Source organism: Clarias gariepinus, chromosome 6 (assembly GCF_024256425.1).
Source record: "Clarias gariepinus isolate MV-2021 ecotype Netherlands chromosome 6, CGAR_prim_01v2, whole genome shotgun sequence".
Taxonomy (NCBI): Eukaryota; Metazoa; Chordata; class Actinopteri; order Siluriformes; family Clariidae; genus Clarias; species Clarias gariepinus.
In genome coordinates, this window is record NC_071105.1 from 11,426,560 (window position 1) to 11,439,685 (window position 13,126).

Sequence of the window (13,126 nt, forward strand, 5' to 3'; positions counted from 1 at the left end):
TCAGTCCATGGCTGCTTCTTGAACAAAATGGTGATTCCTCCATGATTAGTATTTTATATTAGATAGTTTTTATATTAGTTGGACCTAAATTTCAGCTCATTTTCTGTCATGTATCTCTGCGTTGCGCATTTATTTAATGCTAATCTCTTATAGAGCGGTATTTCAACTCAATTTTAAAACAGCACTTTTGAATTCTTAAACTTTCTTGGACCAAAGGTGTTGAATATTTTTTCTGCAACAGCAGCTCTGGTAGGGATTCTGTCTGTAAGGTAAATAGTTCATTCATCTCCAGAAATCTCCTCATCAAGTTGTAGTAAATCTCACGTCTATCATAGGATATAGATACCATGCACACACGTTCAATCGCTCCTTTGTACAATGTCATCCACATAAACATGGGGAGAACATAAAAAAATCTGCATGCACAATAAACATTATTGTAAGATAATTATTGTGCATGGGGTTAACCTTTCATTATCTTTGCAGACTAAAACTGGGTCTCCAGACAGCGTCTGGTCTAGTTTTGGGATATTCACAAGTCATTTCATTAGATCAAAGGAGACTGAAAGAGAGAGAGACAGCAGTAAAAGTAAAGCAGCTGCTGCTTCCTATTCCTGATTTACTAGCTATTTCACTCTCCACCTTGACAGGAACTTGACTTCCTGCCTCAGCAATTTTACCATGCAGTGATTCCTGGCTTCGAACAGACTCATTTTTACTGTATGCATTTTGTTTTACTGCTCTGCTCCTGTTCTAGTAGGTGTTGCTATGTGTTTAGTTAGGGAATAAAGATTGTCATTATTATTAGCAGTGATGTTATAATGATGACTTACGTACAGTATGACTATCCATAGTTCAATATGTATGTAAAAATTACCTAGGTTGGGGTTCCCCCATGGCCAGTCTATGCATGGCTCTTCAGTCATCGATGTGTTGAGCAGTAGATCCTCCGTTTTGTTTCGGCGCAGTGGGTGCAGACATAATGACCTCTGTTCCCTGTAGGCATGGGTGAGCCTTGGATGCCCATGATACACCAGTTCACCGGTGTATGGTTGTGATCATTGTTGTTTAGTTCACCTGGTGGTGCCAATGTTATGGCTTAGGGGTCAGAGGTAGCTCAGTGGTCAAGGCATTGGACTACGGCTTGGAAGGTTCCAGGTTCAAATCCCATGATCACCAGGTTGTCCCTGTTGGGCCCTTGAGCAAGGCTCTTAACCCTCAACTGCTCAGATGTATAATGAGATTAAAAATGTAAGTCTCTCTGGATAAGGGCTTCTGTCAAATGCCTAAATGTAAATGGCTGATCAGTGTTGTATAGGGGATTCTTTAACGTCATGCTTTAAGTCAGGGGTATCTAAAAAATTAAGGTGAATGTTGAGCTTCATAACATTACTGGTTTAAAAAAGGTTTTGAAAAGCAAATAACAGGACTGACTGGTGACCACAGTTTATGACTTTACATACAAGCTTGAATAGATATAAAAGTGTTGCCTCTAATTACCTCTTTAGTGCTATGATCAGCTAGTTCTCTGTTCTGTACTTGAATCAGAGACATCTAAATGAAGTCTAGTAAATGTCTTTAAACATCCTGTTTTTTTCTACCATTTGTTTTAATACTCATCTATCTACATTATCACCTTTTCCTAATTAGACAAGAGACATGATTGGATCCAGCAAGCCACAACTGATAATCTGCTACAGGAACTGTGATGGCTGAAACTTGGTAGTATACCGTAACTCCAGCTAGGTTTTCCACATCTAGATCAGTACTGTTACAGTATTTTTCAAATGTTATCGTAAAAGCACTCATCTGGACCAAGCTCTTTCAGTTTATAACCACAGTTTTAAATAATTTCACAAAAATTAAAACAAACATCGGGAAAACCTTCTTGTTGAGACAACCTACATTATAGCTTTGAAATAGTTTTCTCCATTTGCAAACTTTTCTCAGCAGTACAGTACATAAAAAATGGGAATACCTAAATACTGTAGACATTAAAGCAGGGTCCATCATGAAGAACTTTATTTTTCTAAATTATATGATTCAAAGTTTTCTAGTAAGAAGCAAATCTGAACTTATGGAAAGAGGATCAGGAAAGTAAGGATGGATATACTGTAATTGATGGAATAAATAAGGAGGACTGACGAGGAGCCCTGCTTATGGGGATTAGTTTTGGGTTGTTGTGAATAAGCCCTTCAGGAAATGGATCATTAAAAAGTATTCTGCTTCCTAAAGTTGCAGATTCTTTACAGATCTTTAGTTCACAGACTTTTCAATGCTCATAAGCTCGATTTATTGTCTTTTCATTATCGCTAATCCTAAAATCTTTTTTCTCTCTGATTTTGCCAGCCTCGTCATGCCAGCTAACCGAGCTTCTTTTCCTCTGACCCACTTTATGGCATGTACTGTACAACACTTACTGAGAGAGAGAGAACTCAGGCAGAATGTCTTTTCAGTGTGTGCAGTCATCTAGTTAGTGCTGTGTAAATGTTTAACGCGCATTGGACGTATTATCAGCTGCAGCGTTTACTGTCAGTATGTTTAAAGTATGAATAAGAGGCCATGAAATGTAATAGAAATGCTCAGAGTTTTATCTTCTGGCTTCACTCTGCAGTTAGTCATTTTTACCATGAGTCATTGTGTGGGAGGTGATGTGGTTTGTGTGTCAGGTGTTACAGAAATGATGAAGCATGTTATACCGTGATCTTTAGAAATTATAAGTGTGCTTATAAAATGAGCAAAAAATGATGAATTAAATTTCCAACATAAACAGTTACAGGAGGTGATTATTTATTTTGTTTTTTAAAAAAAATATATAAAATAAAATATACTATTAATCAGGATTGACTTAAACTAAAACCTCCTCTGTAGTAATTTTGTAGAGTAACTTCATAATTGGCAGCAGGGAGTCGACAACATATAGTCATCCACTATACACTCTAGTAGCTTGTTCTTAGCCTTTGCAGGAGAACCAAGGTCATTGTGGTGCATTTGCGTTTCTGATGTACTGTAGGAACATTATCCATGTCATTATACTCCCTGACTTCATACTGTAATTCTCAGTCAGTCTACGTAATATATCTTAAAATAGAAATGGCTCTATACATCATAGCCACACTGAATGAGCTTGCGTTTTGCTTTTGTGTGTAGATTTTTTTTAAGTTTAGTTTTAGTTACTAGCTGTAAAACAAGATGATGGTGTCCAGCCCAGTTTTCGGTTTATAATAAAAACTTGTGACCCTGTCATTGAATATTCTATCCACTACTTCTCCTTATTTAGAAAGAGAGCATGTATGGGGCAGCGTTGTTCCTGTCCCAGTTACCCCTTAAAGCCCCTTTTGTTTGTATTGACAGGGGAGGCTTCAGACATCAAACTGTGCATTCGGGTTTTCGGATATGTCAGGTTCTGTAGAACAAAATTTTAAATTTTAATTTTATCACTAACTGAAAGGCGTCGCAATAACGTTAAACTAACCAAATGCTTTTATTAATATTATTTTTGTAATATAGTAGAAATAGTATACAAATGCAAAAGAAAATGGCCAAAATGCTCTGGGTATAAAGGTCTACCCTCGATTGGCTATATGTTGCAGCTCCTGTTTTGACCACCAGGTGTTTCATGATGGTGTTTGGTCAGCACCTACAGTACAGTAGGTAAACCAATTCAATAGAATAATATTTACAATATAGATATTAATATAGATATTTTTAAAGAAACTGTTGCTTGTGTAAAACAGCTAATATTCCTCATTTCAGTGGAATTTAAAATGTATGGAGTTGTGAATGAACACTGCTGGATGAAACCCCCGCTGCTGAGGTCTATCTTATTTCTGTGGAAAAAGCCTCGTAAGCCCATGGGACTGGGCGGCGGTGTCTCATCCGTTCTGACTGATACTTATCTGCAGTCTGTTCCACAGGCTGTATGCAAAAGATGCCATCGGTAAACAGAGCAGAGGATGATGTTTCATGACAGCTGTGATGTGTACAGTATATGCATGTGAGGCTAAAATCCGCAAAATGTACATCTACACTTAAAGTATAACCTTTTTTTCTTCTTCCCAAAAAAAGTTTAATATTAGTGCCCACTCTAAACTAAGTATCATTTCTACCTTCTGTGTGTTTGTAGTTTTTCCCTCTTGGTGCTAATACTAGTGCTACAGATTACTATGCAATTATACACACTACACATTACTATTAGGCCTTTTTAGACTGCGTAGTTTATTTCCATGGTTCTCCTCATTTCCTGTTTTCTGGGAAGCCATGTTACTGTGGTTGTTCCTAGATCAGATTAGACATGGCTAGCCCCTGCTAATTATGTTACCGCTTCTTTCAGATGAGCGAGCATATGGATGTTATTACGCCACTGTGTCTGTTGGGAACAACGGAATCATCTTATAAGGCAAATACAGAGAGTAATGTAAACTGCACGTGTCAGAATTAAAGCTGATCAGTTTTCAGTAGGAACTCTGAGCTTAATTCGAAATTTTTCCTCAATATCTTGGTGTCTGCTTATTTCTGCTTGTCGGTTTACATGTTGCAGTATTCGTTACAGACACTCTCGGAAAACGCCCACCGCCAGGCATCCACTTTTATGCGACATTAATTTGGATGAGTCTTTCGGCTGGCATCACCTCTGGCACACTGACTCGTATCCCGGCCCGTGTGTTTGGCCCTCAGTGGGTACGTGCGGCAGGCTGCGCAGCAGGGAGTGGGAGAGACGGCTGTTTGATTATCCTGATCTGCCTCTTGATTTAATCCTCCAGGGTCTCCGTGGGCCTCCTTCTATCTTCTTAATGCTCTAAACAAGTCCCTGGCTACAATCTGGTACATGCTGGATTAGAATCACTGGCGGTAAATCAAAGCGAATGCTTGTGTGGGCGTGGGTGTACACATGTGGTCAACTGTGCTGCGTGAATTGAGCGCTGCTGTGTGTCAGAAACAGATACACAGCCTTGTATACATTGTGGAATTTCTATGCCATTTATTTCTGGAAAGTCAAGAGTGATTTCATTTATTTTTTTGTAATTTATTAAAGGTAAAAGACAACTTGGATTAATATCAAGCAAAGAAAAAAAGACATCATATTGAGAGGGATGGGAAATTCTCCAGAAGGCTTAGTGCTGCTTTGTGGGCCAGATGGCACTCTGTGAGGAGAAATATTTAGCATAGATCAATAAAGCCAGTTGTTTTGCAGCAGCTCCCTCTCACTTCCTCAATTCCTGGCTGGATTGATGTGCGCCAGACACTCCTTCTGGCCCTGAGGAGTGCTTAGAGCTTAGTTCAACTTTGATATACTTTCTGCCTGGTTGTTACAGCTAATCCCAAATGAGCCTTTTGATAGTTGATGTTCGCGACAAGTGATGTGCCCAATTTCTGCAGAACAGCCTTGTCTTTCCTTAAAAGTCTTTATGACCTCTTGGGCACCTCTTGGGTTTTTGCTTGCTATTGTTGCTATGTCACAACTGACACATCCTACAGTAGCAGCTGGTTAAGGTTTAAAGAAATAAAACACAGCTTAGAGTGTTGTTATCCGGAAAATACACTAATTAAATGCACAAATTAATTTTTTTTTTCTCTAACATCAGTATTTTATTCCTGTTATTACTATGACCTTACTAATTTGCTAATGCTGTTTTTTATTGTTATTATTTATTAAATAAATCCTTTTTTTTACGCAGTTACAGTTTCCTTTAATGTTGTAGACACATAAAACAAGTTAGTTCCTTATGTACTGTAACTTAAATTATAGCAGTCGTTCCTTCACTTTAGTTTAAGATGTTGTAGATTAGATGCAACACACATTGTCCTTTATTCTGAAAATGTTCCACCTCAAAGACAAAAACTTAATTTTTTTAATGGCACAACATGTTCACACTGGAGACTCCTTCCATAATAAAATATCTTTTTTAAATCTGTCTTTGTTATGGTGCTTAGGGGTTAGCACTGTGGTGAGCACCTCCGTGATTAGGGGGTTTGAATCTTGCTTGGAGTTAGCATGTTCTTCTCATGCTTGTTGTGTTTCCTCCGGGTATTCTTGTTTCTCCACAGTCTAAAGACATGAGGTGTGGACTAATTGTTGTTTCCTGTTTGTTCTTAGCGTGTAATTTGGAGTGTGTGTGTACAGTAGGTGTGTCTGTGACCTGTGATGGGTTGGCACCTCATTCAGGGTATATTTGAGTTCCCAGGTATTGGCTCTAGCCCCCCTGTCTGCCTCTACTCAGGATAAGTGGTACTGTATCTGTAAAATGAATGTGTTTTGATATAATTTTTAGATTATGGGGAGCAGCTTACAAGTGCCTGTGAATGAGTCATTATTACTGATTTACATTTAGCACTAATGTAAGAGCTGCTACGATGGAAACTTAATCAGCACCTTCTTACCGATCATAAACTCAACAGTCCTCTGGTGTAAGGGTGAAACAAGACATTCAGTAAGACTATAAATACTGACAGAGTATGATTTCATAATGCATAAAAGCCTCTGTTCTGATATCTGACGTCATGGGTCAGTCTTTACTCGTCTTTTTGAACTAACAGTCGTTTTACGCATAGACACAAAGTACAGGCTGGCTCTTGCAGTGAGTAATGTCTGGAAAAAGCCCTTTGATTCTCTGAGCGTTCGTGTTTTGTGCACGCTGGTATTCCGGTGTCTGAGTTCATCTTTTACTTTATCCACAGGACTGAAAAAACGCACCAGGAAGGCCTTCGGGATACGGAAAAAAGAGAAGGACACTGATTCCACGTAAGTTAAATTTCTATTTATTTATTTATTTATTTATTTGATCCAGGATATGAAACAGTCTTTATAAGCTGATGTACTGTATTGCATTATGTTTTTGAAGTTGAAAGAACTGAAATTGAGAATGAAATCCCTCAGATGGTTCATATTTTTCTCTTACAACTGCAAAGCTGTTGTCCATACAGTCGAATCCACTGTGCACATTTGATGATTGATAGAAAGCATGTTTGAGTGTTTTAAGGAGACTTAACTCAACCAAGTGAACCTTTTTTTTATTATTATTCCATTAAAAATCTACATAGCCATAACCTATATTTTTGTGTCTCTTTGGGTTTGTAATTGTGTTTGGATTAAAAGTAAAATTGGGTTTTCTCTTCTTCTCTTACAGAGGTTCACCAGACAGAGAAGGGGGAGTAAGTACTTACTGTATTTGGCAGCTTTTGTTTGTACTTTATATATCAAACTATTTCCCCATTAGTAACATGTCTACATTTGTAAATAGCTTTTTTATCCACATTATATTCAGCTTGCATTAATGGTAATAATTTGCCAGGTTTGTTGTTTTCAAGCAAGATTTTGCACTAACCCCAGATTAAAAAACTACTAAAGAACTTGATCAATATGAAATTATCACATTTATGAATGAATTAATATTTTCAGACTGCTGTGGGCTTCCACAAAAGGACCAGCTTGAATCTTCACTGAAACGTGTCTTGTAGTGAAAAAAGACCCCACAAAAAGCCACCACCCTGCACATTTTGGCATCTTTCCTACTCCCCGTTCAACCTACAATGCCCTGTATAAGTATTTACCCCCCTGAAACATTTGTTTTAACCTTTACTAGTGCACGGCACTGTATTGTGAGCTCGCTAATCAGCTGAATGTCTGGTTCATAAAAATATTTATAAATAAAATATGGATATTTTTTAAAAAGTCTTGAGCCGCCCCTCATTTCTTCAAATAAATAAATAACAATAATAATTAAATGTTAATTCAATTATGAAGATTTAATTAAGAATATAAGAACAAAGATTCTTACTGTAAAAGACTCTAAAGATACAACTTAGAAAAATGGTTGTTTGTGTAACAAAACTCAGTAGCAACCTCATTTCCCCTCTCGTCTGTCCCAACCACTCAGCATTCAGCATCACCAGTATACTAATCACCGCCCAGATCATGTGTCATCATCTGCACCTGTTTCTTACTGGTTCATGTCTCACGTTAGATGCTTTTTATGCTTGAATGATTTATATGGTCACTGTGTGGCTTAACAAATGAAAAAAAAAAAAAAAAAACATTCCAGAACAGGGACTGGACTGAAAATGAGAGCCAAAAACTTGCCAAAAAATGAGAACCAAAAAATTCCTTCAGGAAGTCTGGAGAACTATTTCCTAAGAGTAATAAAACACAACAGAGTCTGGCTCTATGGGGGCAAAATGTAAGGAAAAGAGGGTGATCAAGCCCACCCCTCAATGTGCCATGCAGGTCACTATCAATCCATTCTGACGCTGTTTTATCAGCTGTCCCATCTTCCTAAGAAATTCAGTACAGGGTTTATTCATTGGTCATGATCCTTTTGTCAGGGGTTAAACCTTTCCCAATATAAAGACTCATTGTCTCAGGTAGTCTGACTCTTCCTGTTTTGCTGTCCTGTGCTTTGCACAGCCGTATTTGCTTTAGGTAATTCAAACACTGACTTTTTCCATGCTGCATTTAATTCCTGTGTAATAAAATATTTATAGACACGTCTCAGGTCAAATTTTTACTCAGCTCATCATTCTGAGACAGCACAATCACTACAAAATGTGTAGGGTGATGATGATCCTCAGGACCAGGATTGAAAAACACTGATCTGTAGCTCACTGTGCAAATAAAATTTACTGGATATGAGATAAACTGTGCCATGTACCTAATTTCTGATTTGATTCATTCATAGCCACCGAGAAAGAGTAATGGAGCTCCCAATGGATTCTATGGCGAGATTGACTGGGACCGATATGTAAGCAATTTTTTAATTAGTCGAGTTAAAATATATAAAGTCAAAAAATACTTTTGCTCTATTTTAACATTCCTTCTTCAGCACTCCTTCTGTAGTTGGAAAATGACTAGAATGAAATAAATAAATAAAAATAGTTACTAACATGCTTTCACATGAGAGCCTACTCTCCACATACAAAAAGATGTAATAAAAATCAAACACTGCATTAAACCAGAAACAGGTCCTCGACAATAAATCTAAATGCAGCCAAATGTGTAGAAAGTGATCAGTAAAGTACAGGAATGTAGGTACAGTATATTGGAAAAAGTTTTAGGTTCATCATTCTTTTTAACCAGTTACACATAACATTTTAAGTCAAGATAAGTCTAGAACACCTTGTGTGATTTTTTTTTTTTTTTTTTCCTTTGTACAATACGTTCTGTTTAATCAAAGACTGCATTTATTTGTTTTTCCTCTTATGACATTTCTAATCCCTGGTCTGGGAGCAAGCTCATATTTAATTTTTAACTTTTTTAATTTCTATTACTTTGTAAAATACAGGCATCATATCATATCGTATCATTTTAAAAACTCATATTTGTATAATTACAGGGTGCGCTAAAAGTCTCTATACATACAGTACAGAAAAGGACATAATTAGGAAGTTAAGCCATTAATAGTGGAAAAAAAACAACAAAATAAACTGCAATTATGTAGAGGTTGTGTGTAAACGTGTAATTTAAAGTACATTTTATCTTTAAAAAGTGTTAAATAGGGGTTCTTCATGTTCTCTGTGTGCCATGTACTCTGGCATTCTACAGTTGTTCAAATACATGAGGATTAGGCTAATTGGAATTTACAAATTCCCAATAATATGTGTGAGTGTGAGTGTGTGTGCGATGGATCGGCACCCCTGATCCCACCTAGTGCACCTAGATACGCAGGGCCCGTATTGACAAAGTTTCCTAAAATTCTCTCAGAGAGCTCCTAACTTAGCCTAAAAAGTCCCATCTGGGAGCCATAGAACAAATGTCTAAACACTAAAAGGGATTTAGGAAACTTTTCAGAGCAACTCTGAATTAGGAAAGTACAAAAACCTCTATCTTAGTGAAGATGTGTGGTTAACCCCATTGCTAGAGGTGACTCAGCAATTCAAGAACTGTAATTAGTTGATAAAAAATCTGCAAAGATCTTTAAATTCGCTCTTTGTGAAGAATAGAATATATGATAATGGAACAGACAGTGAAATCATAATGTCTGTGTATAAAGAAATGTACAAACATGAATACCGGCTACTTTATGCAAACGTTCTGTTATAGGCAAAATATCTTTTGAAGCAACCAATTTCCACACAGTAGTTATTATACAGCAGTGTTTACTTTAAGCTTTACGCTTAGTGTTTGGAGATTATTTCTTCTTTCTGCCATTTTGTCCTTTGCTATAGAAGCTCTTTAGTCTCATCTCTACTTTTAGCAATTTTTACCTTAGGAGCTGTTTTTAGGGCTAAGATGTTTCATGAATAATTTTTATCTTTACTAAGTTTTCATCCTAAATTTAAGGGAAAATTCTAAGAAAATGTCATCATTCTAAGAATTTCTTCTTAGAATTAAGAATAGGAACTAGGAGCAACTATTAGGCTTAAAAAGCTTTGTGGATACAGGCCCAGGCTACAGAGAATGAATGAGAGAGTGAATAATTTTCCCCAAGTTTTGAGACTTTTAGGACACCCTGCATATCTCGTTGTGGGGAAAATGCATCTAGCTGACTCTTACTCTTACTTTGCTCTATGTTGTAGAACTCTCCCATGGTGGATGAAGAAGGTTATAGCATCAGACCAGATGAAGATGGAGATATCCTGACCTGTACCTGTTCTTTATAAGAACCCAATTGATTAGAATAGCTTTTGTTATTTGTCTACAAGAGAGCAAATGTGTCAGTTGGAAACACATTACAGCACTTAAGGGGGGAAATGTAGAAAGTGTTTTTTTTTTTTTTTTTTTCTGTTTGACCAACAACAACTTCCATTCTTGAATTGGAAGTGCTTTCCTTAACATCTATCTACGATCCCCTAAAGACAAGTCTCACTTCTTCTCATCCAGCGAGTCAGAGGAAGAGGAGGACCACCGCAAAAAGTTCAAGATCAAGATCAAACCCCTGCTTGCTGACAATGCTGATTTTGTGTCTCCTTCGGTGGATGAGTTAAAAGCCTCCATAGGCAACATAGCTCTGTCTCCTTCTCCTCTGGTGAGTCCTGCCTACGTTACCTATAATTTTCTCGTCTATGTATGGTATTTCCTCCTGTGTCCCACACTGTTGCTTTGTTTTGATTACTGCTTATGTTTTTAGTTAGCATAGTTTGTGAGAATATTCAATTTGACAATGATGCTCATTCATACTGTACCACATTACTTCTTTATTGCGGTGACCGAAAACAACACGTAGGAATGCATGAACTGATTTGATGCACTGTTGGGCTTAATTATAGACACTCTATACATAAGGGCTGTAATGTTACAGCTCCCTGTGATTAAGGCACAACTCTTAGGGTGTGGCCCTAGTTTTTGGGACTCTTCACTTCCTACATTTCCTCATTTACCGAGCCATATGTCGTAAAAAGCGAAAGTAGGTCTATTTTTTAGCTACTGCTGATATTAAGTCAAATGTGCAGTGTTGTACTGCCAAAGCCATGTTTTGTAAGGTCAGGTTCTGTCAGTGAGCTTATTTAGCATCTGTTTAACTAATGACAACGATCATCAACTTCATCAGATGTTTACTGCTTTCTCAAGTTATATGCTCATGAAAAATGTTATGTTTTTGGCTTGAGTCAGCGTTTCTGAGGAAAAATCTTCTCGTGTGGTCACGGAATATTTAATACATTTTCCTCAATGGTAGTTTATCCAAACTATCCTACAAACGAGTGTGGTTTGTGCCCTGTTAGCAAATGTGTCGCTATCTTAGCGATGTGGCCTTTAAAGCCAGACTCAAAGCATTTCCTTTTATTTCCTTATATCCTCACAGATTTGTAGCTCTTTAAAGGCTGCCCTATATATTTTGACTTCTAAGATGGCGTAGTCAATAAGGCAGCACAAGCATCGTCATAATTTGACACTTTTGTGTTATTGTAAGTTTGTAGCCTAAGCTAGCTGCATATTTTATTTTTGACCACAAAACCACTTCTGCTGTAATCTATAAACATGGGTGAGTCGTACTGTATGTGTCGAATTAACTTAGTGTCACCACTCCAAGGTCCCGGGTTTAGCTTTACGTTCAGTGTTTGGAGGCTAATTTTTTTATTTTTATTTCTAAGATTTAGTCCTAAATTTAAGGGGGAATTCTAAGAAAATGTCATAATTACCCATGCGAGTGTATGGATTGGTTATGTGAAATTTGACCCCAGGTGTGAGTGTGTACAGTATATATGAGTGTGCGTTGTGCCCTGCAGCAGAACAGTTTTTCATCCAGTGTGTATTTTTTTTTGATTGCCCTTCAGATCTGCCTTTTTCTTTTTTGTGGTCTAGTAATGTCTGGTCATTGGAGTAAATTTAAACAATGCATTAACTATTAATTTTACTCCAAGTCATGATATAAAATTTTAGGATTATTGCCCAACCAGGCTTGTAACCATAGAGATGAATTTAGCATGAAATGTGCAGTGTACATTAGCATAAAACGAAGCAGTCTTTTAATTTTTCCCACTAAAATGGAATCAATCAACAAATCAATCCCTTTCATATTAGCAGTCTCGTCACTGATGCAATCGAATCTTAAAGTATGGTTTTCTTACCCTGGCTTTCTGTCAAGTTAAACAAATAGTGACTTGGAGTTTATAAGTGTAATTTAAAAAGATATAAAGTTCATATTTGACTTAGCTACTGTAGCATCAGGAAAGTACACAGTTGCTGTGAGTATGTGGTCAAATGATTTGTAAACACTTTTATGCACTTTTTAAGCATCTCCTTCCAAATTTATTCCCACTTTCTGTAATAATAACCTGCACTTTGCTGAGGTTTTTCCATGAGATTTTTCTAGTATGTCCACAGGGATTTGCGTTCATTCAGCTGAGAGTTAGTGAGATCAGGACATGATGTCAAGTGAGAAGGCCTGGGATGCACTCTGAGTACCAATTCATTCAGTTGTGCTGAGGTCAGCACTTTGTGTTCTTCTACTCCGAAACTTGGCAAATCATGCCTTCATGGACCTTGCTTAGTGCACAGGGGCGTTGTGATGATGAAACAGGTTTGCACCTCTTAGTTCTTCAAAAAGGAGTTTAAATACGTGTTGATGAATTAGACGCTGGCTAGTGATCAATCAGTTTCAACAACAAAGCGACAACAAAAGTATCAGGCCCATGACACAGGTTTTACAAGAGATATTGAAAAAGCATATGTAAAAGACTGCATTTGTGCTCC

The 13,126-nt window shown here is 37.3% G+C and overlaps 1 protein-coding gene across 15 annotated transcripts in view; it reads left to right on the forward strand.

Moving 5' to 3' along the window:
* Positions 1–13,126, forward strand: part of sgip1a (SH3GL interacting endocytic adaptor 1a) — an 89,249-nt gene that overhangs the window by 51,004 nt on the left and 25,119 nt on the right. For all 15 annotated transcript variants that reach the window (XM_053498390.1, XM_053498391.1, XM_053498394.1 and 12 more), the window contains 5 exons: positions 6,679–6,742; positions 7,128–7,152; positions 8,676–8,738; positions 10,513–10,567; positions 10,780–10,961. In XM_053498390.1, coding sequence (XP_053354365.1) covers positions 6,679–6,742; positions 7,128–7,152; positions 8,676–8,738; positions 10,513–10,567; positions 10,780–10,961 — 389 coding nt within the window. The remainder of the gene's footprint in view (positions 1–6,678; positions 6,743–7,127; positions 7,153–8,675; positions 8,739–10,512; positions 10,568–10,779; positions 10,962–13,126) is intronic.